At 54.7% G+C, this 27672-nt stretch overlaps 1 protein-coding gene across 3 annotated transcripts in view; it reads right to left on the reverse strand.

The window, feature by feature from the left end:
- FABP3 (fatty acid binding protein 3) overlaps positions 1-27672 on the reverse strand; it is a 115419-nt gene that overhangs the window by 39027 nt on the left and 48720 nt on the right. For 2 of the 3 annotated variants that reach the window (XM_048826173.2, XM_048826172.2), the window contains 2 exons: positions 16359-16560; positions 14016-14167 (listed from right to left, as the gene is read on the reverse strand). The exons of the other annotated variant lie outside the window; for it this stretch is intronic. In XM_048826173.2, the coding sequence (XP_048682130.1) occupies positions 14016-14160 (145 nt within the window). In that variant the 5' untranslated portion in view covers positions 14161-14167; positions 16359-16560. The remainder of the gene's footprint in view (positions 1-14015; positions 14168-16358; positions 16561-27672) is intronic. 3 annotated transcript variants of the gene reach the window in all.

Here is a 27672-nt window from a genome sequence, read left to right on the forward strand (position 1 = left end):
CAGGACTGACGCGGGACGAGCATTACAGCCCAGCTGTTCCTTGCAGCTCTTTCAGCTACTGCCCCAGCCAAACGCTACTTCACTTGCAAGGACTAACAGGCTCACAGCAGGGGGCTGCGTGGCTGCATCTTCACCTGTGGCATGTGAGTGAAGGGCAGGAAACAATGCCTGCTCATGCAACCTGAGCCCACTGCCCACGGGCATTACAAGCATAGAGCCAAGCTAAGGCCCCATTCTGCAATCAGATCCCTCACCAATGGGGCAACTGCAGTGTAGAGCAAATGAGCAGATTTGCACTGGACCCAGAAGCCCTGTCAGACCTCAGCATTAGCCCAGGGCAAATCAGCACATAGAGGAACACCGGGCTTTGACAAATCCTGGAGCATGAAATATGGATCTGAACAATAACCATCTGATCAGACTCCTTCAGAACAAGGGGACGGCTTCCTAGGTTTAACGCCAGAGCACCACCTGTTGGGCAAAAGATATCACTGCAGCCCTAGTTTGTTTTATAAGAGCAGGAGACATCCTTAAAAAAATTAAACCTGTGGGTAGGTCCTTTAAAATCACAATAAATCACCCACATTTAAAGATCCAGGTGCAGTTTGTTTTAAATTGCTATTCTGGAGGAAATGTGATGGGCTCCAGCTTCCCCGGCTCCTTTGTCCAAGACCCTCTGACCGTCCCTATGGGACAGCGGCAGATCGCAAGGCAGGACTTCAAGTCCCCCAGCGACCCGTGTGTTCATGGGCAGGAAGAGGGACACCTCAGTGTTTCACCTACTAGTGTTTCCCTCCAGGTCAACCGTGGGATGAGTGGTGGGCAGGTGCTCAGCCCAGTTCCTAACAGGCCGGTGACCATGTCACAAAATAGTCTCACCACGGCTGGCACTAACTGGCCCCTTCAGCTGAGGTGCCGAGGGCCAGATGGGCCATGGAGACCGAACAGCTCTCTCACCTTGAAAGGGGTCTCCCGTAGAGCAAGGTCAACATGTGTTGGCAGGGGCTGTGGGCGAAGCTGGCCCTGCCACTGCCCATGCAGTACCCCTTCCCTAGGGCGAGACAGCTGCCCTCCAAGGCTGTCATGCTTTCATGGCATAGTTTTCATTGGACCTAAATTCATTATAAAATTTAAATGATAGCCCCATCCCCACCACTGGCCATAAAAAGGGCTGGGGCTGTGCCGTTTGCTTCCTAAAGACACTTCTGGAACGCTGATGGGCGCATCAGCAGCCTTCCCCAGGGGGCTGCCTTGTCATTACTCAACAGGCTAGCTCAGGTGCCGGGATTCATTTCTCGGAGTGCTAGGTCTGTCTGTCTTCTCCTGTCTGCAGGGCACACGTTGTTGGGCCTGTCCTACAAGCACCGTGCATGCCATCAACAAAGAACAATCCGAGGGATCTGCACAGCGCCTGGCCAGGGTGCTCTCTGAATCAGTGACCGAAGATACAACGCTGGGTTTGGTTCTGGAGAAGTGGCCAGACTCTGTAAAACTGGGCTGGGACCACGTCCCTTGGGTGTCTCAGCACTGCCGGCTCCAAGCAATGAGGAATGATGGACGGTACCTGGGTTCATTCATGCTGTTCCAGGGGGAGGTTTGCTGGGCTCTCATCTTCCCAGCCCTAATGACTCCTGGCAGCACCTTGCATTGCCCCACCCCACCCAGAGCACCCAGAACAGGAAATAAGGGCCCAATGCTGAAAACTCTCTATTCCCATTCATCTCATTAGGATTTGAAGCACTTAGGCCCCAGTCCTTAAAGGTACATAGGTGCCTCAGTCCCAGTTTGGGGCCCACTGTGATCCACAACATTGCCACTGAACCCTGCAGGCTCCTAAACTCACTTGCCCCCCTAAGTTTTCAGGGTAAAAGTTCCCACGGCATCTATGTTTTTGCCTCTGGCCATGTGCATGGCTCCCTCCCTCCAGGCATCTGGATGCCCACCTGAGCCCCAGAGCAATCCATGAACTGGAGGGAAGATCAGGGCTCACCCACCTAAGTAGGGTTGCCAGGTGTCCGGTTTTTTACCAGAATGCCCGGTCGAAAAGGGACCCTGGCGGCCCCGTTAAAAGTCCAGTTGGTGGCGCAGCGGGACTAAGGCAGGCTCCCCGCCTGCCATGGCATTGTGCAGCTCCCAGAAACAGTGGCATGTTCTACCTCCGGCTCCTATGCACAGGGGCAGCCAGGGGGCTCTGCACACTGTCCCCACCCTAAGCGCCAGCTCTGCAGTTCCCATTGGCTGGGAACCATGGCCAACAGGAGCTATGGGGGTGATGCCTGCAGACAGGGCAGCACGCAGAGCCACCACCATGCCTCCGCATAGGAGCCAGATGGAGGACATGTCGCTGCTTCCAGGAGATGCCTGAGGTAAGCACTGCCCAGAGCCTACACTCCTGACCCCCACCGGCCCACCCCCTGCCCCAGCCCTGATGCCCCTCCTGCTCTCCGAACCCCTGAGTCCCAGCCCGGAGCACCCTCCTACAACCCCAAACCCCTCATCCCCATCCCCACCCCAGAGTCTACAACCCAGCCACAGCCCAACCCTGCCCCGCACACCGCAACTCCCTGCCCCAACCCAGAGCCCCCTCCCACACTATGAACCCTTTGGCCCCCCCTAGAGCCCCCTCTTGCACCCCAAATCCCTCATCCCTGGCCCCACACCAGAGCCTGCACCCCAAGTCAGAGCCCTCACCCCATGCTCTCCCCCACCCCCCACCCCCCAACCCCCTGCCCCAGCCTGGTGAAAATGAGCAAGTAAGTGAGGGTGGGGAGAGCAACCGATGGAGGGAGGAGGGATGGAGTGAGCAGGGGCGGGGCCTCGGAGAAGAGGTGGGGTGGGGTGCGGGGAAAGGGTGTTTGGTTTTGTGCAAATAGAAAGTTGGCAACCCTATAAGTCACGTGCAGGGCCTGACCCAGGAGGGGTGCTCGGAGGCCACCTACCAGATTGGTCTGTGATGGGGTGTACTGGGCCCTTTGAGGCCCCCTGCTGGAGTCCTCACGGTCCTACCACAGACCACCCCAGAAAAGGAGCAGTAAAGGTGGGTCCTCCAGGCCTGCCTAGAAAGGCTGCAGGGAAGCAGCCAATCAGAGCCCAGCAGGCTCAGTTAAAAAGGAGCAGAGAGAGAGCGCAGGTTCGTACCCACCTGATAGGAGGCGCTCACAAGGGCTGTGTCCCCTATCACAGGGGCCCTTTGGAATCTGAGCCCTGCTGCGGGAGGCTGTGCCCAGGTGGTCACTGGTAGCCCAGTGGTGAGGGCCCTCACCTGGGATGTGGGAGACCCAGGTTCTGTCCCCTTTCCACCTGAGGGGAAATAAAGGATTTGAACAGGGCTCTGGGATAGTCTGATGTGGGGCTCTGATAGTTTCTCCTGTTGAAGCTGGTGCAGGGGAGTGGACCCAGGGGCTCTGACCTCCCAGCTGGGTGCCCAAACCAGATGACTATACGGCGTCCCTTTGTGGATCTAGGCCTTGAAGGCTCTTACGCTCAGCAGTTTTGAGGCCCGCTCCATGTCCCTGGGAGGTTCTTGGGACTTTGTCATCTTTCGAGTGGTTCTGTGCTGGCATTTGGTTCTGGGAATCTCACTCCAGAAAGACGTTAACAAGCTGGAGGCAATTCAGTGAAGAGCAAAAAAAACCAAACAAACGATGCAGGAGTTGGAGAGATGGATTTAAGAGGAAATCTTAGACAAGCTAAAGATCCATTGCTCACCTAAGCAACTGCTAGGGAGGCCTGGGGCTTACAACTCTGCAAAGTGTAAGCAGCAGGGAGGGAGAGGAATTATTTAGAAGGTAACTAGATGCCCAGGATGGATTGAAAGGGAGGGGAGCTTAGGGTGAATATGAGACAAGCCTTCCCAAAGGGTGAGATCTCTGAGGATGTGGAACTGTGTACCCAAGGGAAGCTGCAGAAGCCCCATCACTTAGGACATTTAAAATTGGCCTGGAAAGAGCCTTTGGAAATGCCCCCCTCAGGGATGGATCCTGAGGGGGGCATTGCAGGCCTGCAATGGCACTGGGAGACAGGCTGGAGGCTCTGAGAGGCATTTCCCAGCAATAGCTTCCAGGAGATGATGCCAATTTACCCCGGATGATTTATTTCGTAGCATTTCCTCTTATTTTTTCCCAGCTAAACGAGCTGGCTCAGCAGCCGTGGGCTCACTCCCTTTTCCCCGTCGCTCTGTGTGACACCGAGCAGTCGGGCGGGGGCCTGTCCCCCCAGCGCTGTGCTGCGGTATGCAGTCACTCTCAGAGTGCACGCACCCCGCTGTGGGTGGGCTTGGCATGCTCCCCAGGGGGTTACAGACGTGCAGCTTTTCAGACATGCTCAGCTCCCCTTTAGGCACCGAAATGAGACTCAAGGGAGCAGAAGGGGCAGGAATGGGGCTGGGAAGCCCGCTCCCAGGCGGTGACACATGCTGTGGGGCTGAGGCCTGGTAAGAATTGCACCAACAGTGCTGGTTTCCCTCCTGTGCCGTTGTGCCAGGTAACGGGGGGTAGGCCTGCTGAGCCCCAGCTCTCTGGCCTCCCCCACTCCAGTACATTTGGAATGCTGCACCTGTGATAACCATCCTGGCTCCTCGCCATATGGCTCCTCCACTTTAAGTCTTTTCATTAGCTCACCTGCTTCCACCAAATCAGCCACAAGCGGAGGGGGAGATGGGAATGGACCTCCTCTGCACCCGCCCCATGCACGACTCTACTCACCTGCTCATGCCTCCTCATGGCAGAAACCTGCTCCTATTCCCCCAAATGCGGGGGGCCTCCACCTCCCTGCCCACAGTCTGTCTCCCCACAAGCACAGGGAGCCTGCTCCAGCAGCAGGCGGCTCTCACAAATTCACTGGGCTTAGCTGGAGAACTGCGCCCATTGTGATCCATGGGGAGGGGTGGCTGGGTGGAAGGTCTCAGGGAACAGCAGGGACAGGATGTCATTTGGGCAGCAGCAGGGTGTGGAAGACAAGCTAGAAAACCAACCAAATGCGCATCTGCTACTTGTCATTTTAAACTCCCCTGCCAGTGTCAAATCTGATCCGAAGTGTCTGGCCCAAGGTCACACACTGAGCTGGGACCTGAACCCCAATCTCCTGAGCCCCAGTGCTGTGCCTTCACCCCAGAACCAGATCTGGGACATCCACCCTTTGTAAACCTCATCACAATTCACAATTCAAGACAAAATTCACTCCGCCCTCGGTAGACTGCCATGAGAACAAACGTCTGAATCCTCTGGACGTTAAAACAATGCAAAGCACAGCCCCTACCAGAGCCCTGCACAGCCCCACTGCTAACTACACGTGGCCAAGGGAGTCCGCATGAGAGCCATCTACAGCCATTTGTACTCTAACCAAATTCTGCACACCACCTGGAGTTCACGATGCGTAGCATATCCTATGCCTTTTGTATAGATGAGCTATGAAAGCATACCTATAGTCCTGGGGCACAGTGCCCTGTTCCCGGATAGTCTTGAAAAGGCTGGTGAGTTTCCTGACCAGGTGGGCACCTCCACACTTGTACAGTTCAGATGGAATGCTCTCAGGGCCTGGAGACTTGCCCATGGACAGCATCTTGATGGCCTCTAGTAATCTCGTCTAAAGAAGGAGTGAGGGACAGCTCCTCCAGGACAGGATGCTGCAGGAAGTGAGTCAATAGCTTCATTGGACATAGGCATTGACAGTTCAGAAGACTATCAAAGTGTTCTGCCCAGTGAGAGAGAATATCACCATCCCCTGTGAGCAGCCCGTTACTGTCTGCTGTGAGGACAGGGGCTGTACCACTGGATTTTGGGCCATACACAGCATGGAGACCTTCTTAAAGGCCTTCATAGAATCATAGAATATCAGGGTTGGAAGGGACCCCTGAAGGTCATCTAGTCCAACCCCCTGCTCGAAGCAGGACCAATTCCCAGTTAAATCATCCCAGCCAGGGCTTTGTCAAGCCTGACCTTAAAAACCTCTAAGGAAGGAGATTCTACCACCTCCCTAGGTAACGTATTCCAGTGTTTCACCACCCTCTTAGTGAAAAAGTTTTTCCTAATATCCAATCTAAACCTCCCCCACTGCAACTTGAGACCATTACTCCTCGTTCTGTCATCTGCTACCATTGAGAACAGTCTAGAGCCATCCTCTTTGGAACCCCCTTTCAGGTAGTTGAAAGCAGCTATCAAATCCCCCCTCATTCTTCTCTTCTGCAGGCTAAACAATCCCAGCTCCCTCAGCCTCTCCTCATAACTCATGTGTTCTAGACCCCTAATCATTTTTGTTGCCCTTCGCTGGACTCTCTCCAATTTATCCACATCCTTCTTGTAGTGTGGGGCCCAAAACTGGACACAGTACTGCAGATGAGGCCTCACCAATGTCGAATAGAGGGGAACGATCACGTCCCTCAACCTGCTCGCTATGCCCCTACTTATACATCCCCAAATGCCATTGGCCTTCTTGGCAACAAGGGCACACTGCTGACTCATATCCAGCTTCTCGTCCACTGTCACCCCTAGGTCCTTTTCCGCAGAACTGCTGCCTAGCCATTCGGTCCCTAGTCTGTAGCGGTGCATTGGATTCTTCCGTCCTAAGTGCAGGACCCTGCACTTATCCTTATTGAACCTCATCAGATTTCTTTTGGCCCAATCCTCCAATTTGTCTAGGTCCTTCTGTATCCTATCCCTCCCCTCCAGCGTATCTACCACTCCTCCCAGTTTAGTATCATCCGCAAATTTGCTGAGAGTGCAATCCACACCATCCTCCAGATCATTTATGAAGATATTGAACAAAACCGGCCCCAGGACCGACCCCTGGGGCACTCCACTTGACACCGGCTGCCAACTAGACATGGAGCCATTGATCACTACCCGTTGAGCCCGACACTCTAGCCAGCTTTCTACCCACCTTATAGTGCATTCATCCAGCCAATACTTCCTTAACTTGCTGACAAGAATACTGTGGGAGACCGTGTCAAAAGCTTTGCTAAAGTCAAGAAACAATACATCCACTGCTTTCCCTTCATCCACAGAACCAGTAATCTCATCATAAAAGGCAATTAGATTAGTCAGGCATGACCTTCCCTTGGTGAATCCATGCTGGCTGTTCCTGATCACTTTCCTCTCATGCAAGTGCTTCAGGATTGATTCTTTGAGGACCTGCTCCATGATTTTTCCAGGGACTGAGGTGAGGCTGACTGGCCTGTAGTTCCCTGGATCCTCCTTCTTCCCTTTTTTAAAGATTGGCACTACATTAGCCTTTTTCCAGTCATCCGGGACTTCCCCCGTTCGCCATGAGTTTTCAAAGATAATGGCCAATGGCTCTGCAATCACAGCCGCCAATTCCGTCGTGCTTGTCAGCTGCTCCCTGCAGTTTTTCAGCCTTCTGCTCCCACCAGTGTTTCTTCATTAGCCTTAATCTGGTTTGTAGTGTATGTTTGGCCTGATGGTACCTGGCCTTCTTCATTGCTGATTTCTTGTCCAAGATGTAGAACTTGTGTTTGGTGTGCATGGTCTTCAGTAGCCAGTCTATCTTACGGTCATTCTCATCAAACCAGTCTTGGTGTTGCCACCTTACAAAGCCAAGAACCTTGGATGCTGTATTATATGTGACATCTCTGAGCTTCTACCAGGTTGCCTCAATATCTGTGGGGTTCTTTGGGACCTCAGCTAATGCAGTCTCCAGTGTCTGTTCCAACTTTGTTTGCTGGGGTCTTTCATGGAAACCACATTGATCATCTTTGGGGGTTTGAAATGACATCTGGGGCGCTTTGGTGCAAAGTGTAGTAACATGATACATCTCACTATCCGATGGTCTGACCAGCATTTGGCACCTCTCAAAGAGTGGGTGTTGTACACATCTTTAATGTCTTTAGACTGTACTGTAACCCTAAGCGTCGACAGCATGCTCATCAGGGCTCAACTTCGCTGGGTCGGACACGTGGTCCGCCTGGAGGTTTCCTGTATGCCAAAAGCAGTGCTCTCCAGCCAGCTGAGCACAGGAGCCCGCTCTAAGGGTCGACCCATCCTCAGATATAAAGACACCTTGAAATCCAACTCAAAGCATGCACGATAGACATTAAAACCTGGGAACTTGTTGCCCTGGACAGACCCAGAAGGAGAGGTCTGTGCCCACTTTTGAGGAGCTGCATGTGAAGTCTCTGCGGGAAGAGAGCATGTCATAAGGTCAGTGCTCCATCCTCCCCCCAGCAATGACTACACTTGCAAGACCCCAGATCGGACTCGCTTCCCGCGTGAGAAGCGATAAGAACAAACCCAGAACTGAAGTCAGCATCATCTGAACACTCATCCATCATCGTGTATCCTGTGCCATGCCTTGTGTGGCCGCCATTGCAGTTGACATCAGCCCAACCTCCCTTGGCCTCCCCGCACCCCATTAATCACTTCCTTTAAATCCAGGCATGCTTGTTGTCTGCGATACACTCTGAGCTGACAGACAGATCTCGTTGCTGCTTTTGGTGACACGGCTACGGGTGCACTACGTTATAGCACCCACCTCAGTTTAACAGAGCCCAGCAGGAGACCCAGCGGAATCTCATATTACACGCGCAACTTTACCAGAGGGTTGCAGATGTCTTTACTTATGTAGGCCACGCTGTACACCCAGCTGGGCCCTCACCCATATGATGGCCAGGCCCTTTGCTCCGTACTCTGGTCAGTACCCAATTGATTCAGGTGAAAACCAGAAAAGGCTGCCCCTCCCCCAAGCCTCTGTGAGGTCACTGTCTCACCCCTGTATCTTGATGAAATTGGCACTTGGTGGGCCTGGTTCTAGTGGAAACAAGGCTTTTTGGAGTTTCAGATTGTCACCAAAATGCGGAGAAATGCCGTTGAGTTGAGTGTATGTCCTCACCCCATGCTCTGCATGGCCAGTTGTGTGAACTCTGGCTATTCTTGATAGCCATATAAATGTCCAATCCCTTTTTGAATGGCTCTCCCCAAATGAGCTATCTGCTTCTCTCGCTAATATCACATCCTTATCCCCTCCCCTGCTGATCGTCTGCTAGCTCTTTCCAACAGTGAGCACAGATGTGTTGCAGCCCTGGAGATCTTCACCCCAGAATCCTCCCACCTTGCAACACCTCCCCCTACACAAACGTACACACCCTGCAGGCAGTTTAGCTCCCTATGCACCTCACAGGCCCCTTTGCAAACCAGAGAGAGGGATTTAGTTTGGAAAGTCCCGCTCTCTCCTGGACAGCCCTCCCCCCGTGGCTACACCCCTGCAACCAAAGAGCCATACGCTGCATAGGGATGCACAGGAAAATACTCACAATTTATTACCCAAACAAGTCCCCAGGTGGGAGCAGCTCAGGACTCTCCCAGAGATGCACACTGCTCCCTTAAAAAAAGAACCCCTGTGTTCACTGCACTCCCAGCCCCATCTCAATTCCTGACAGCCACCAAGTCAAAACCAAGGCTATCTGACAGTTTGGGCGCTGGGGGCATGTGCCCATCTGAAATTTTCCTTGGGAAGTCCCAGTCCTCAGACCTTCCTCCCAGCCCCAATCCCTGGTCCCAAGTGTCCACCACAAACCAGTCTCCACATTCGCTCTGTTCCCAGCTGTGCTCAGATGCTCCAGGAAGCAGCATGTACACACTATACATATCCAACACACACCCACACAGACACATTACACAGACATTAAATCCAGGATACCTCTTGTTTACATGTTAGGAATGATGCTAAATCCAGTATCCTTGTACAAGCATTATTTAGCCGTGGGGGGTCAGAGTCTGGTCTCATTTCCACTGGTGTAAAATTGGAATAACTCCATTCACTGAAATGGATTTACTACAGATTTATCCTGGTAGTCACTGAGACCAGAATCTAGGCCTGAGCCTTCCAGAAATAAATGGGCAGACGGATGTTTTGCAAATTCAGCACAGGATCAGTGCTTAGAAAAATCAGATTGGTCCTGAAACCATTTATATTGGTCCCATCCACAAAGCACGTTTGTGACGGTCATTCCAGGGTGATTTTAGCAGCTGGTATTTCAAGATAGAGGTTGATGTTTTATCCCCTTTGAAATCTGAGATTCCCAACCTTCCACTCAAGAGGACAGGCAGCATCAGTTTCTGTCTCAAGTAGTTCTTGAGATGGCAGCTACCAAAACACACTGGAATGCAAGCGTGGGGGGAGCAAGATGGTAATCGGCGTGGTGTGATTTTAAAAGATCTGACAAAATGACCTTTGATGATTATAAATTAGTGCTTTATACCCCTGGAAAGCTGAGAATACCAGCTTTTTTAATGGCAGGAAGTTTGTCCCCTAGGTAGTTTGTGAGAAATGAATTTCTTAAGTCTATGTCAAGCCTTTAGGAGTTGTTATGTGTATCAATGGAGCTGTAGGGTTTTTTTTAAATGCCCAACACAGGGTGTAGCAAGTACCTTGGACCAGCGATATATTCATTCCCGTCAATAACCAGGGTTGGGTTGTATCTTTGGGTACATGTGATCTTTTTGTATAGGGCTTTGAGGTCCTCAGATGGAAGGTGCTGGGGAATGGCAAAGGGCTGGTATTACTGTGCAGCACAAAGTCCTTCCAGGTTTATTAGAAGCATCTTGTTCCTTGCGACACCGATGTGTTTCTGCATTGCAGCTGTATTATGATGACCCCAGTCCTGCCTGGGCACTGAGAGCTACCCTGATCCCGCAGCTGGGAGACCAGAGCCCCTGCATGGCTCCGTCCTCTCCCAGAAGGAACTTCCCAGTGCCAAGGCAGGAGCTGCAGCTCCAGAAACACCACGTTGGAGACCTGACCTTAGAGTGGCAGCTGGGGAAGGAGTGCTCTTCACATCAGTTTGCTGGCTCTGGGAGCCCAGGAGGGTCAATAAGAAACCTGGGCAGCAGTTCTGCATTCTCAGAGACTGGGGGCAGCCTTAGACTCCTGCGTCTTTGCACTGGCAGAAGGTGAAAGGCCAGCAAAAGTGATGCGCCCAGCCCCCAGGGAAAGGACAACAAAATCCACACGGGCCTCTGTAGTTCCCTGAGCACCCAAACCAGAGACCATGGCTGGAGGCACCGTGGAGGGGCTGGCAGCACAGAGTGCCCACTTGAACGAGGAGTTAGGGAACCCAGGGACACAAGTGGGAGGGGGAGGCCTGAATCTAAACTAATTCCCTCCCCAGAGGGAATCATTGCAGAGTCCTCCCATGCCTATGGCTATTCTCCTGGCTCCTGTGTGCCCAAGGCTGGACGCGAGGCCAGTGGCAGTGAGTCCTGTTGGATTCATAGTGCTCGTCTCCCGCGAGCCAGGTGGCCACAGTGAGTGCTGGGGGGAAACCTAGCATGAGCTCTCATGCAGCCTGGGGCATGGCACATTGCACATCTGATCTTCAGGGCTCGGAGTGTCTCCGTTGTGTCTGCAAAGTGCCCAGCCCAGTGGGGCCTGGGTCCGTGACGGGGGCTCCTAGGCACTGCTGCAATTCAAACAACAGGAACAGTAAGAGAGAGGCCATGTCGAGCAGAACACCAGGGTTCTCTGTCCTAGAGCTCCCCTCTGGGGGGACCATTGCAGGAGGGCAGGAGGGACCCCTCTATCAATCCAGAACCCTGCCCCGTGTGGCCACGGCAGCATAAGGTGCCACAGTATATCTGAGCCAAACCACTAGGTTTCTTTTATATTTTCCTCCTCGCGGGGGCAGGGAGGATCCAGGCACGGTGGGAGGGGCTGGGGGTGGGGGTGTCCCTCTACACCCGTAGTGAAAAGCAAACATTAAATGCCCCCCAAAACCTGAGTAGCGCCTGGTACCACCTGCGGCTGGTTCCCTGCCATCCCGGCCGGTAAGGGATGGGAACTTGGGGCTACAGCTCTCCCTGTGTAACGCACCGGTCTCCCTGCAGAGGGCCGAGTGCTGCCGGTTAGACAGAGCCTGTGTTTAGGCCGCAAAATCCTCGGCCTCGGGTTCTCTGCTGTTGGGTGGGGGGCAGCCCCCTCTGGGGTTTGCTGTGAAACCCACTGACCCTGCTTCTCTCCCTGCAGAGCCCTCGTACAGAGGGCGGATACTGCTGATCAGTGCAGGCGGCAGCCCTGGCTTGGGGGCAGAGCCGGTGCTGCCCCTGAAGGCCAGTCCTCGGGGGAGGTAGTGTGCACAATATGTCCAGCGCCCTAGACCCTAACCACAACCCGGGACAGGGGGTGCTGCATGGGGGGCGGGGATCCAGGCAAGCCCGGGGGCCTGGGCTGAGCCCGGCTCACCAGTGACAATAAGCTCCGTGGACTGGCGTCACTGACGCCCCGGTGTGGCCTGCTGGCTGCTTTGAGACTTTGGTGAAACTGCCAAACTTCATCCCGTTTGGTTGGCAAGCTCTTAAAGGGAGCCAGGGCTCAAGGGAGCTTTATCTCACAAGTTGCAGGGGTCACACTGGGTCCCGGCAGAAGCAGGACCCAGCCTGGGAAGGGACTCGCTTCTGTTTGCCAGACAAGGGCTTCACCTTTGGGTGCCAGAGAGAATGTCCTACGGACCCCCACTGCGCCATCTGCCCCAGGCTTCTCAGAAGGCCTGAATAAGGATACTGGATCATCTATTACAAAAGAAAAGACAAGGAAATTGTGCCCCAGAACATCACAGTGAACGAACGTACTCAGCTAAGAACAACCCTTCGTTGCTCGTCATGCTCCTAGCACAGAGTCATCGCGGGTATCAGCACCGCTCAGCTGTTTGGGTGTGAAGACGAGAAAATACCCCCAAACAAACGCCCTTGGTTCCTAAGTCTGTGTCCTTAGATGCCACCAAAGAAACATTTCTCCACAGGGGTTTTCCCCAGCTTTGCCAGACACATGGTTGCTTATTCCCCCTCGGAGGTTCCTCTACTCCCCCGCTCCAAGGAACACAAGATGTTCTTGCTGCATAGCACCAAGGAAAACCCAGCAAACTCCAGGCCCCACCAGTCAAGCTGTGTTGATGCTCGACAGTCTCTCCTTTCCCTGCTGGTCAGAAATGGTCTTAACGGTGTTAAGACGTGTCCTTCAGTTCTGGGCTTTGGGGCTGCTGCGGGGGCACCTCTGTGGAGGGGGACTGCATTTCCTGGGATCTGTCTGTGGAGAGAGCAATGGAGGCAAGTGCAGTGAAAAGCCCTGGAAAGCACAGTTCTCTGTCCACAAAAGGGTACAGCACAGTCCTCCCCACTCTCCTTTCCACCAGCCAACCCCCGCTCCCTGTAGCCCCCTGGCGGCCCCACTCCCAGCCTCAGCGAGACCCATTCCCTCCAGCTTCCCAGCCCCCAGCCAGCCCCACTGCTCACAGCCAGAGCCACTCCCCCAGGACTTTTGCCCACAGACAGCCCCATTCCCTCCAGATCCCCTGTCCTTGGGTGGCCGCACTGCCCCTGCCCCCCAGCTCATAGGCAGCCCCAGCAGTCCAGCCCACTCCCCCAGTACCCTTGTCCCGGGCCAGCCCCACTTCTCCCAGCCCCCGAGTGGCCCAACCCTCAGACCTTGAAGGGACCATATCCTTGGCTTATTCAGAGACTGCCAAGGGTGCCAAACGTATTGTTCAAGGCAGTGACCTCCCAGGAACTAGCCATCAGGCAAGACCCCCCTCGTGCTGGAACAGGGCGAAAAGCGCTAGGCAAAGGCTGTCTGTGTGCTCTGGCAGGGGCCGCATGCCGTGGCCATGGCACTGCTCGGTGTCAGCTCTTTGGGGCAGGGACCATCTGTCCGTTCTTTGTCTGTACAGCGCCTAGCACCATGCAGCCTGGTCTGTGACTAGGGCTCCCAAGCGCTGTGGTAACACAACTGATAAATAACGATACTCACACTAGAGAGATGCCTATCAGAGTAATAACACATAACAATCCCCATTGTTCCAGATGGGGAATTAGAGGCGCAGAGAGGAAGTGACGAGAGTCTCTCAGTTCCCTGCTGTAACCACTAGCCCATGCTTCTAGGCAGTGTGACCCTTCTGCAGGGCACACTTGCCCTCTGTCTCCAGTGGCCCAGTGGCCACAGGACCAGATTCTCTGGGGGACACAGGGCAGAGCAGGGCCCATCAGGCAGGGCCAGACCTGCTGTCTGGTACATACCTGAGCTTAGAGACATTTCAGCTAGTTTCAGAGGCAGGTCGGAGGGGCTGACGCCGGCCGGCGAGCCCAGAATGTCAGGGAGGGCGTTCCTGCGACCAGTCCTCCCGGAGGATGCAAAGTCCAGCACAGGCTCCACCTCAGTCATGCTTCGCCTAGAAGGCACACCCAGGTCAGGCTAGAATCTCCTGCTTCCCTATCCCACCCCAGGGGCCTGACTGGGGAGCTCAGAGCCTTGGGAGCAGAGCACATGGTGGGGAGAGGGACTGAAACCAGGATGGAGGCTAGGGTGACCAGACAGCAAGTGTGAAAAATCGGGATGGGGGTGGGGGGTAATCGGAGCCTATATAAGAAAAAGACCCCAAAATCGGGACTGTCCCTATAAAATCCGGACATCTGGTCACCCTAATGGAGGCAGAGAAATCCTGTCTTCCCCACACCCCCATGCCTAGGCTGGCCACCTGGCTGGGTTTGGTGCTGCCTTGCTGGTTGCTGGGGAAAAGATATAACGTGCTGGCTTTTTCCCCTTGGCTGGGACCAGCCCTCCCAGTCAGATGTGCACACGCCATTTTGTAACTACCACGCACGTCACGTCTGCGAGTGCGGCCGTACTATACCCAGCATCTACTGGCCCCATTCTGTGCTACATTTAACCTGGACCGTAAGCCTCTTGGGGGCAGGGATCATACTTTTACTTTAATCTGCACCACCAACGTCTAGGATTCTGTAGAAATACTTTGCATTGGCAGTGGGTTTTTTAAACACCCAGGTCCTCTTGGGGCTGCTGCGACAGGGGGAGGAGCAGGGTGGGGGAGGCAGTGGCTCCTGGGAGGGGACGGTACGGGGCGTCCTTGAGCTGGCAGTACCCCCAGCACCAGGCCTTGGCCCATCCAGGCCGTTTGTCTGTGACACTCACTCACTGGCCCTGGGAATGACTCCAGGACACGGGAGCTGGAGTGCAGAGCCCTGCCTGGCAGGGGCACTGGGGTGCAGTGACAGCAGCCATTGGGGCTGGCATCAGGGATTGCGCTGGGGAGCTCCAGAGGCAGGAGCCAGGGGATCCATAGCTTGAACTAAAGAGCCTGGCTCTGTAGCTGGGGTTACAACACATTTACCTCCTCTGTGACTCGGTACAGGAGGGGGTCAGGACTGAACGGTGTGTAACCTGAGCTTCTGATCTTTCCTGGTGGGACACTGACCTGGGTTTCCTCCCTACCCCATTTCCTGTCTTCAGTCGCTTTATGGGACAGGTGGTAGCAGAGCTGCCACCTGGCTGGTTTTTCTAGTGTCTTGCTGCTTTCTGGTCAGAAGTAAAATATGCTAGTGTTTTTGCTGGCTGATCTTAGCTACCGGCCACACATGGCCATAGGGGCTGGAACTCGGGGTGCTGGGGGGGCTGTCGCACCCCCTCGCTTGAAGTGGTTTCCATCCTATGCAGGGTTCAGTTTGGTTCAATGGCTCTCAGCCCCCCCACTGTACACACTGTGCCAGCCGCATGGCTGGGACCGCTGGCGCCCAGGTTCTGCTCTGCACGCCTGCAGCAGCCACCAGCTGTTGGGGAAGCCTAGCCCTAATCCTGCCTCGAATCCCTCCAAGCCTCAAGTAGGCCCTCCCTTTGGTTCCCCCCAGTCCTGGGTCCTGGCCCCACCCACAGACCAACCCTGCCTCCCCCGGAATGTGGCCCTGCCCACAGACCAGCCGGTTTTTCTGTGCCTTGGAGGTGACAGCCCTAGGACTCAGGGTGTGGTGCAGGTGCTCTGGGGGCAGGGACGGCATGGGAGCAGTCCAAGCTTTCCCCACGTGCTCTGCCAAAGTGCCTCATCCCTGGTGGGGGAAGAGGGCAGGTCAGCCTCGTGGCCCAGCCACTCCTCGGCCTCTCTGCTCAGACGCCCGACAAGTGGCCCAGCGAGTGCCAGTGGGGGGTGGTTTCGCTGATGGGGCCTCCTGCCCACAAGGAACTGAGCCAGCCCAGCTTGGCCTGGGACTTTTCTCTTTGGGTTTGGTTGGGCTGAAGGTTCTCGTGGGGTGTGCAGAGCCTCCAGGAGGGGAGTGGATGGGTCAGGGTGGACCAGGGCTCCTGGGCACCTTGTGTGCAAGCAGTCAGTTTCAGGGCAACCCTCTCTGCACTGTTGGAAAGGGCAATGGGAATAGGGCACCCACTGAACCAGGCTTCATCTCCCCTCTGGTTCTGCACCCTGCAGGTTTCCCTTGGGGGGAATCACAGCCTCCAGTTGACCGTCTCCAGCGACCCGCCATTGCCAGCAGCCCTGTCTCTGTCCTGGTGCATGGTACGTGGACGACACTCAGCCAAGCCTAGAGGGAACAGGAGCAGAGGCGCAGCCTTACCTGCAGCCTTCCAAAAGGGGCTGGCTCTGGCTCTCCGAGTTCCCAGGGACCCTGCTTGCCTGGGGTAGGCTCCCTGGGGCGGGGTCTCCCCCTCCAGACGTCCTCCAGCCTGGGGAGCGATTTCACCAAGAGAATCTGGGGCTCAGACCGGGGCTCGGTCCCAGCGTGACTGGCCTTTGCCCACAGAGCGACGCAGCACGGCCTGTGCAAAGAGAGAGTGAAACCCTCAGAGCCGTCCTGGGGATGCCCACGGGCAACCCAGCGGCAGCTCCCAGACAGAGCTGCCCCAATGTCCTCCAGAATTAACTCCCCCAGCTCCCGCAGCCTGGTCTCTCTCTACCATGCCCACATTCAAGGGGCAAGAAATGACTATTTCCTATAGGCTTCACATGCTATATAAGATCCTAGAACTGTTCCTGCAGTATAAACTCTGCACCCCCAGCCCTTTGGCAAGCATGAAGTGGGTTCCACCCAAATGGGCACTGGGTGCTAGCCACAGTGGGTCAATTTCTGTTCCCCGCAGGGGCGGCACTGGGGGGGACCTTGTAGCCACCCCTCCTAGCGCAAAGTTCAAACATTACGCATTCGTAAGGGGGGCATGGTACGGCATCTCCACCCTTACTTCTGTGCTGTAGCTGGCCCTGCCTTCAGAGCTGGGGGGCCGGAGAGCGGCGACTCTGGCCGGGTTCCCAGCTCTGAAGCCAGCAGTAGCACAGAAATAAGGGTGGCATGTGGAGCATGCAAAGGGGTGGGGACATGGAAATAACAACATACAAGGGAGGAAGCATGCAGGGAGAGAGACGGGGGTGCCTAAGGAAGGGGATCACAGATGGGGGAGGGGGATCACAGACAGGGGAAGGGGAGCATCAATAGGGGAGGGGGGATCACTGACGGGGGAGCATGCCTGGGGGAGGAAGATCACAGAGGGAAAGGTGGGGCTTGGTTAGGGGAGGGGGTCATAGAACAAGGGAAGAGGAACTTGCATGGGGAAGGGATCACAGTGGGGGGAAGCAGTATTGGGGAGGGGGGGATCACCAACAGGGTAAGGGGGGCATGGTTAGAGGAAGGGGGGCATGGATGAGGGGCAAAGAGCCCCGAACAGAGGAAGTGTGGGTGGGGGAGAAGTCCCGGACCATGCAAGGAGGGGACTGACACACGGTGGAGCGATAATGTGCAGCCTGGTGCAGGGCACTGCACGCCATGGGGGTGGCACAGGGACAGGGGTCCGCAGCCAAATTGGGAGTGCAGGGGATGCTGCTGCTGTGAGCAGGGCAGGCAGGCACCAGCGGACCCTGCAAAGGGTCTGGTCCTGCCGCTGTGGCTGTCCGCGGGCTGCTAGTGGCGGGCTCGCCAGGCGCTGAGCAGAGCTATGACGGGGGGCGGTGGGCAATGTGAGGGGTGCGGGGCTGACCTCAAGCCGAGGGTGGCTCCAGGGCCCTTCCCACAAAGAGGCAGTGAGGGGTCAGAGCCCTCCTGCTCCTCCCGGGCCCTGTGGGGGGGATAAGCGAGCCTCAGTGTTCCTGTATGTGTGCCCACGAGATGTATAGTGCAGTCCCCGTCCCCAGTTTTCTCTCTAGCCCACCACAGCCCCACCACCAGGAAGAGTCTGACACCGCCCTGGTTCCTCGTCCCCTAAATCTATTCAGATAACCGCAGCACCCCTGAAAATGACCACAGCACTGTCTTACCGTGACAGCCTCATCATGGGCACAGGCTGGGTCAGCAAGCCCCGAACTCACAGTGCCCCAGCATCCTGGGTGTTAAATGAAATCCAGAGGGAGGCCCAGCGCATTGTTTCCTTACGTGTGTGTGGTGTCTAGCACAATGGGCCCTGATTCCTAATGGGGCTATCTAGACACCCCACCAGACAAATAACAACGTGGGGCTCAAAACTCCTCTAGCCAAAGCTAATCACAGGGAGATGCACTCCCAGCTCACTGCCTTCACGGCCCCCCTGTTGAAGAGCATCAGGCTGCTAACTCGCTGCCAGGACCGGCTCTAGGCACCAGCAGAGTGGGCACGTGCTGGGGCCGGCACGTTTCCAGGGGCGGCGTTCCGGCCACCTTTTTTTTCGGGGCAGTTGCGCTCTCGGAGCTGCGCCACTTAGACGGGGCGAGGCCGCCGCGCCCCCGGCTGTAGCAGGACGGGGAAGCCCCAGCCCCGGGATGCTGAGCTGCCAGGGCCCAGCCGCTCCCTGGGGAGGAGAGGGCGAGTCCTGCCGGGGAGCCAGGGCTGCGCTGCCTCATCTGCGCACCAGCTGCTGCGCGGCCTTGTGCCACCCCTTAACTCGGGGCTTCTCTGCGCGGCCGGGCGGGGGAGTGGGAAAGCCCCTGCAGGCGCTGGGAGAAGGGGACCTCACTCCCGCCGCTTCCAGTGCCACCCGCGAGCCCCAGCCCCACCTGAGCGTGGGGCGGCAAAAATCCCAGAGCCAGCCCTGTGCACTGAGTGCTTTCTGGGCAGCGGGTGCTGGCCTCTGCTCCCCGGGGCAGGAATGGAAATATCGGCAACGGCCTTTCTGCCCAACGGCATTAATCTTCCCAAAGGCAAGCGCCCCGAGCAATACGGCGCAGCAGGACAAGCCTTTATGTCACATGCCCAATGTCGAGGGAAAGGCGAGACGGGGTCTGTGTTATTCTGGCTTCCCGCACCAACAACAGTGACAGTCCTAATCAGAGCCAGCCAGACTCACTGGGCTGCCGGCTGTTCCCCTTCCCATTCTCCAGGTAAGGAGTCTGAGGGAACGCCTACATTGCGATTAGATACCCGTGGCTGGCCCCTGCCAGCAGATTCAGGCTAACGGGGCTCAGGCTAAGGCTCTGTTTCACTGTGGTGTTGCTCTTCAGGCTCAGGCTGCAATTCAAGCTCTGGGGCCCTCCCCTCTCTCAGGCACCGCAATTAACCAGCCCCTTAGCCCCCGTCAGCTGGCCTGGGCCAGCCGCAAGTGTCTAATCTCAGTGTAGATGTACCCAGAGAGTCACACAGTTTAATGCCCGAAAGGCACCAGATCATCCGGTCTTACCTCCTGTATCTCACCGGCCACCACCCCCTCCAGCCCCCGCACACAACACACAACACTGAAACCCGACCAAAGGGCCACAGCCCACAGGAGGGGGTGTTCCTTTCCTCTCCTGTTCTGACTGCAGGTGATGCTGCTGTCTGGCTCCCTCCTGGAACGCAGGTCATGACCCAGCCAGTGGGCATGCTGAAAGGGGACAGTGTCGCAGGGCCATGTTGCGTGGTGGCTACCAGAGAGAGTGCAGGGAGCCAGCCTTCACCCAGACCCCAAATTGTAAAGTCAGAGGCTCTTGAGAACAAACGACTACTTGGGGGGTGGGGGGAGATTTCTGAATGTGACCTGGACCAGACAGAGCTGCTGGTGCGTAAGAAAGTATCCAGTTCCCTCCAATCTGAGGATCTCAAAGCTGAATTAGAGTCTCCCAGTACCGACATAAGGTGAGGCAGTGCTCCTCTCCATGTTACAGCTGCAGGGACTGAGGGCAAGATCCACTCACGTACATTGCCAGGTACTAAAGGGCATCTGTAGGAAATAACACAACACAAGGCCTGTATGGGATAGCAGCAGCCCACATGGTCCAAACCCACTGTCAGTTTCACAGCATCGGATCCTTTGTGTGGTTGCTGCTTGGAAGCTGGCTCTGATCAGGTATTGGGTGCCGGACCCTGATAATGGAGGGGAGTCTGCAACCACCTCATGCCAAGTACCTTTGCTTTCCTCCTTTAAATCCCTCTTCTTAGCAGCCCCCTGTAGCATCAGGGAGATTGCGACAGGGCAGACAATGAGGCTGACTGCTAACCATGCACCAGGCTTTAATGCTCCAAATTTTCCATCTCCTGTGCTATGAAGTGCTACATTTAGACCTGTCACTAGACTCACATGGGGCCAAAGGTTTCTCTAAGGCTCGGTGGACACGACGAGCTCGGCGTGTGACTCCCAGCTCGTGAGCAGGCAGGCTAAAAATAGTGGACAGGCGACAACAGCAGCGGCATGGACTAGTCGCCCCACGCACATATCCCAGGGGTGCAGGCAGCTTCGTACTCGCAGAGCTCGCAGCTGCTTGTGCAATTGCAGAACCTTCCCCACAGGTCCTGCTACCGGGCCTTGGGACACAACGCTGCTGAGAGTGGGCGAGTCTCACCCCCAATCCAGCTCCGTCCCCCAGAGGGGAATGGGGATGAAAGCTGTGAACACCAACATTGGTCCCTGAAGTGCTGCCTCTGGACATGCATGGGGCAGCTCTGCTGAGTGAGAAGAGGCCATTCTCCAAGCAGGACAGTCAGTCTCTCGAGCTGCCAGGGCAGCTCACTGCTCCTTCTCCATTGTCTTTAAAAACCATTTCAGAGAGGTGGTTTGTTTGGGGCGTGTCCAAGAGACTGTTGGAAAATGGTCTTCCTGGTACCATCAAGCCCCACAAGTTCCCAAATCACAAACATGAGATTGGATTACATAGTAATTCTTTGCCATCTGGTTTTGGAGCTTTGTGGACACACTCGTGTCATGTTTTCAAGGTTTTCTCCACCAACACGGGAGCTAGAAACTTCCTTTTTAAAAAAATGAAAGCTGAGCTTCTCGTGTAATCACATGACTCCAGGACCTGGGGCTTTAAGAAATAAACCAGATATCACAAGACTTGTGATAGCATCAGGTGAATTGGCTCTCAGCAGCGTTGTGTCCCAAGGCCCGGTAGCAGGACCTGTGGGGAAGGTTCTGCATTTGCACTGCCTTCCTGTGCCCTAGCGGAACTTATGGGACACTGCACAACAGCCTCATATAAAAGGACTGTCTTTAATTCCCCAGTCTCTGCAGGGCCCTTGTGGCATTTCCCTCAATGTACCTAGGTGTCTCCAGGGGAACATGGCCAACTCCATCCCTCCATCCTCATTGTCAGTGGCATTAAGTGATAACCGCTCTGTCCTGAAGAGCACAAGGACATCTCTGCATGCATGAGTGTTTGAGGAACAAAGATTCATGCAATACCCTGCTGGCCCCGCCTCCAGCCCCCAAGCTGTCTCCTTCTCTAGTGCCCATGCAATGAGCCTGTGGGGGTAGTGAGCTGGAACCAGCCCCATGTAGAGTGTCTGGAGAGGATGCTCACTTCATTAGGATAAGGGGCACCATCAGCGCCAGGCTGGTAATTACCCAGTGGTAGCATGAAAGAAAATGAGCCCTCTTAGAGCAGAACATATAGTGAAATAGATAAAGGTGGCAGATTCATTAATTTACCATCCCCAGCCCTGCTGCCCCAGCTGCTGCTGGCACCGGGATGCCAAGCAACGCAGACGCTCGTCATGCTGAAGGTTTGATCGATCACCTGCGGTCAGGGTGAACCTAGCTCCACACTTACATGGGCAGTCAGACTGATGCAGCCCCTGCTTTGCTATTGTCAGGTTTCTTGTGAGAGCTGCCCTGGGCACAGGGCTTTGCTATGCGGGCAATGGGCTGGCAAGCTGCTTTGTGACCGCAGAGCTGTCCTTGGACCCTGGGCTCAGCACACTGGCTGGCTGGGTTGCTCAGCAGCTTTGTGCCACTAATGCTGGGCTGAAATTGTGGAATGAAGCAGTCCCCACCGAGAGCCAGGCTCACCCCTCTACTGTGGGTCCTGGGGAGGTGGGATGGGAAGTGGATGAGCACTGGCTGACCAGGGGCATTGGTAGTTGAATTTAGGGCATAGGAGGGGGCAGGGCTGTTATCTGAGCGGAGGCTGGCAGGGTGTGCGAATAAGCAGCTCTGACAATGGCCTGTTTGCTGTCTGTCACTGGGTGCCTTACATTCTTCTAGGACAAGAAGGAATCGGCTGGGTTTGTACCAAGGGAGATTCCGATTGGAGGTTAGGAAAAATGGTCTAACTTTGAGGCAAGTTCAGCACAGGAGCAGGTTCCCCAGGGAGGCTGAACTAACCCATCCTTGGAGGGTTTTAAGAACAGGCTGGACAAAATCCTGTCAGAGATGGTCTAGGTTTACCTGGTCCTGTCTCTGTGCAGGGATGACCTCTCAAGGTCCCTTCATGCCCTGCACTGCTATGACTGTGTGTGTGTGCCCAGCACAAAGGGGACCCTCTTCTGGTAGAGGCTCTTAGGTACTATAGGAATTCAAGGGCATCACTCAGGCCCCCCACAATTTTCAGAGTCCTAAGGGCAGGGCAGGGCAGGCAGGTTGGGCCCCCCAGGACCCATTGCTCACTCCAGACGGGCTGCCCGCAGTGCTCCCAAAGCACCCTGACAGTCTGCTGTCACTGTGCTGTCAGATGAGGAGTGGAGCGGAGAAGGAGCAGAGCCATGGACTCACTCACGAAAGGCACCTGGACTGGATGGGGCTGTGCGTTGGGGCTCAGGCCTGGTCTACACCTAAAACATAGGTCGACCTAGCTACATTGCTCAGAGCTGTGAAATATGTAGACCAGCCCTGAACCCCAACGCACAGCCCCATCCCGTCCAGGTTCCTCAAACTGGAGACACAGTTGGGCTGGCAGAAGAATTCTTCTATCGACCTGGCTCCTGCCTCTGGAGGGGATGGATTTACTGCATCGACAGGGAAAACCCCTTCTGTCACTGTAGTAAGTGTCTACACTACAGCGGAGTAGCCTCAGCGGAGCATTTGGAGTGTAGACATACCCTCAGTCTCCTTCCAGAACTGCCTTTACAGAGTCAACACGGCTCAAGAAACTCCCCAGGCCACAACATTTGGGGAACAAAACCTTCTGCTTTACAAGACGGACGTAATTTCCCTCCAGAGGCAGAGAAGAACCAGCACTCGGCTATAACATCTCTCAAGGGGATTCATTATTGAGGCTGCTGGCCACAGAGAGACCCCATGGTGCTCTCGACTCCATACTGACTGACCCGGCCTGTGCTGCCTAGTGTCTCTGTCCGGGGTCTCCCTGGCCTGGGCAGTCACGGATTGAACTGCTGATTACAATATACACCCAAATATCGCTTTTTCTCTACATAGAATCTGCTCAGAACTGGTTATTGCTCCGTTTCTGGTATAAAATGACTTGATCCTAACTGAAGACTGGCACAACAGGACACTCACAGGACACAATAGCCAGGAGACACTTGTATAGCCATTCTTCTCCATTACTACCAGCTGTACTTGCAGAGTCAGGTAACTCAGTGTGCAGACAGGGACGATCCTGTGGTTAAGGTACTGAACTGGGACTCAGCAATGCTGGATTCAGGTCCTGGTGCTGCCACTGACTTCTTCCTCACCCCTGTGTGACCTTGGCCACGTCACTTAATCTATGCCACAGTTCCCTATGGGGATAAAACTTCTGCCTTGTCTATTTAGACTGTAAGCTCTGTGGGGCAGGGATTGTCATTCACTTGGTGTATGTACAGCACCTAATGCAGTGGGTCCTCTCGCTGTTAGTGTGGTGAAAGTAATCACTGGAGGTGGCAATTGGCTTTGATGCAGCCTCTGTAACTTGCTAACTCAAAGTATGGCCCTTTGTGAAATGTTTCTCAGTTTCCCAAGACATAGAATCATAGAATATCAGGGTTGGAAGGGACCTCAGGAGGTCATCTAGTCCAACCCCCTGCTCAAAGCAGGACCAATCCCCAATTAAATCATCCCAGCCAGGGCTTTGTCAAGCCTGACCTTAAAAACTTCTAAGGAAGGAGATTTTACCACCTCCCTAGGTAACGCATTCCAGTGTTTCACCACCCTCCTAGTGAAAAAGTTTTTCCTAATATCCAACCTAAACCTCCCCCACTGCAACTTGAGACCATTACTCCTTGTCCTGTCATCAGCTACCACTGAGAATAGTCTAGAACCATCCTCTCTGGAACCACCTCTTCTTCTCTGCTACTGGGGGCAAGGTCTGGGTTCTGCATGCCCAAAGCAGGTGATGACAAAACCGCCTGTTTTTATTGTAGAGAAACAGTGTCAACAAAAAGCCACCGCCATTTCAAACACCCGACCTTGAAAACCTGAGCATGTCTTCCCAGCGACATCTCTTGCCCTTCCAAAGGCAGGAAGCCAGTCCCCTGCATACAGCCACCTCCATACAGTCCCCTCCATACAGCCTGGTCACTCCCTACCGACCCTTGTCCCTGCAGCATCACCCTTGTATAGCACCCTTTCTCAGCTTGCTTTATTTTTTCTTTCTTGTAGCTGTCCCTTTAAATGCAGCAGAGATAAGCAGCTGCTGTCCTAGCATGACAATATTTCAGCAAGTGGCTGCAGGCTGCATCTGCCTCCCTGCCAGCTGGCAACCTCTGTTCCCTTTTCCTTATCACTGGGGAGATGACAAAGCCTCAGATTTCCCCTTTAATTTACACCCTTGTTTTCCAAAGGAAATTACACTAAAGACAACAACAACCTCTATAGCATGTATTTCTAACCGCCCGGCAGGGCTGCACTATAGGAAGAATAACAGTCCTTGCTTGGGAGGCCTTCATGCTCTGCTTCTAGGACGCAGGGAATAAAATAAACATCACGCTGAGGCCTGCTGCTGCCCAACCCTCTGTCGCTCCACACCTCCTGTTGCCATTACACCAGTGCAAAAGGCTGCCACCCTTCCGTTGAGGGCAGCATTTCACACGCTGCGCCAGCTGGTGCAATTCACCCTGCAAGGAGCATGGCAATGGAGAATCGGGCCCCAAGGATCCAAGGTCTGTCCCGGAACCCCGGGACCAGATTCTGATCCAGTCTGGCCGTCTCCCGCAATCTGACCACAACTCTAGTGATTTGGAGTGGGGGGAGTTAACCTGTCTCATGAAAACATAATGAAAGGCCCCAACTCACAATTCTTCCCTTATTCAAAATGGCCGCCATCTCCCATTACCAGCACGACGGCTGCCATTTCCCCACAGTCTAGATCCATCGGGAATGCGTCTGCCCTTAGCAAAGATGGCTGCTGCCTCCTGCTGGTTTCAGTGAGATTGACACCATGCCCAGAGACCAAATAGCTGCCACTCAATGGGTCAGGGGCTGGTGGGATCCATAGACTGTGGGGAGCAGGAGAGACCCTGTGAAAAGGGGATGGGGAGAGTGAGGGGGAGCAGGAGGCAGATTTAGGGGGTACAGGCAATAGGGGGAGGGGAACGGGGAGAGGCCAAGAGGGGTGCAAGGGATGCGGGGGCAAGGAGGAGGCTGAGGGGGGTGCAGAGGGATGGGGCAAGGGGAAGGCTTAGGGAATGTGGGGGGACAAGGGGAGGCTTGGGGTATGAAGGGGTGCATGGGAGCAGGAGGGAGGCAGATGGGGGTGTAAGGGACATGGGGAGGCTCTAGGTTTTTTGCCACCCTAAGCTCTGAGAGCGCAAGTGCCCAAGGGTGGCCGGAAAGCCGCCCCCGGAGCTGCGCTGCCCCAAACATGTGCCTGCTTTGCTGGTGCCTGGAGCCAGTCCTGGGCAGGGGGAGAACTGAGGGGGGTGGGAGGTTGTGCCGATGAGGCCAGGAGTTTGTCTGGGGACAGAGGGAAGGCCAAGGGGGTGCAGAGATATGTGGGGGTATAGCAGAAGGCTGAGGATGTGGGGGGATAAGGGGACAGGGAAGGCTGAGGGGGTGCAAATGACAGTGATGAGTGGGCGATGGAGGGATCAGATGGCAGCTCCCCCAGCTTGGGTGCTGGTGGGGAAGGGATAGGGGAAAAGGCAGTGTCCGAGCATCACACCAACTCTTTCAAGCTGATCTCAAGTCACAGGATTTTGACGACTGCAGGAGGAGCTGTCGTGATCTCCTCTGATCTGGTGCTTTTCAGGGCTGGGCAGAGCTCTGCGTGAGAGCCTCTGGGCCTGCCACTGGACCATGCCTTCACATGTGGCCCCAGAGCAGAGAGAGGGTCTGGGGCAGCAGAAGGTGGCGGAGGGGAGTTGAGGAAGTGGTGCTGTGGGACCCGGGCAGAGGAATGGGGAGTCAGGGAAGTGGTGTCATTATGTCCCAGGGCAGGGAGAAGGCAAGATGTGAAGGAATAGCTGGCAGTTCCCCTATCTCGGGGCTGAAGACAAGGTATGTGGAATCTCCACCACACCAGCCAGGGAGAGACGTGCATTTCTGTGCGCTTTAAAGGTTGCCCTTTCAACCTGAACTTCTCTCCCGAACATTGGCACAGGAATAAAGAGGGGACTGATAAAGTCAAAGGACAGACTGAAAAAAAAAAAGATTTGATTAAAAAAAACCCCTCATGGTTTTTTGGGCCAGTCTCATAATTTTGGGGGGTCTGCCTCCTGATTTTTGATCTCTTGAAGTTGGTAATACTGCTGCTCTCACACCAGTTTTACGGCAGCGTTGCTAATTGTCTTAGTGTAGATAGTCCTGATCTAAACAGGTGTACCTGGGAGCAAAATCTGGCCCTCTTTGGTTGGCAGATTCTAAATTTGGCAGAGGGAACCTTATAGGGGTTTCAGAGTAACAGCCGTGTTAGTCTGTCTTCGCAAAAAGAAAAGGAGTATTTGTGGCACCTTTGTTGCCATGGTATGCATCCGATGAAGTGAGCTGTAGCTCACGAAAGCTCATGCTCAAATAAATTGGTTAGTCTCTAAGGTGCCACAAGTACTCCTTTTCTTATAGGGGTTGTGAGGTCAGTTTTGCAGTGAAACTGCATCATGCAGCCCGAGGTGACCCAAGTCAGTCCTTTCCCTCCCTGTCTACTCAGAGTTTAGCAAATATTATTTGAAGGTGATTTTCCATCCCTTACCCTGCAAATCCCTCTGCGTCAGCTGCTGGAGCCTGGGCTGGGGAAACAGTCACTTGGGATCAAATCAGAAGCAAAGTGGGAATTGCTTTCACTTTGAACAGCGTACACAGAGCAGGTCGCCAGGGAGGGAGAGAGACCGGCTGGATGAGCCCGAGTTACTCATAGAGGAGAAAATTGAAGGTCAGTAACCAGTGATCCCATTAAAATAACAATACTTGGCTGCAGAGATCTCAAAGTAACTTGCAAACAGCAGTGGATTAAGCCTTGAACTTCCCTTTGAGGCTGGTAAGTGAATGACCCCAAAAGAAGGAAATTTGAGACCCAGAGAGGGGGATTCGATTTGCCAAACGCAGTTAGTGGTGGAACTAGGAGTAGAACCCAGGAGTCCTGGCTCACAGCCTCTTTTTTAATCCCTAGCCTACTTTGGCTAGAAACTTACTTTACTTGGCCAGAGAGCTACTGGGCTGCTGCTGCTCAGCTAGCTCCAACAATCATATAATGAATCCATTAATATTCAAATATGGCAAAGAGAGTGGCGATTTTCTAGTCACAAAACAAAGGAAGAGCAGGAAGAGGAACTGGCTGCTGCTATTCCTTGGTGAGTGCGGGGCCTTTAAAGCTATTGCTGTGAGACCCTTTTGTCCTATCTCTGCTCACAG

This window comes from Caretta caretta, chromosome 19 (assembly GCF_965140235.1).
Source record: "Caretta caretta isolate rCarCar2 chromosome 19, rCarCar1.hap1, whole genome shotgun sequence".
In the NCBI taxonomy this organism is placed as follows: Eukaryota; Metazoa; Chordata; order Testudines; family Cheloniidae; genus Caretta; species Caretta caretta.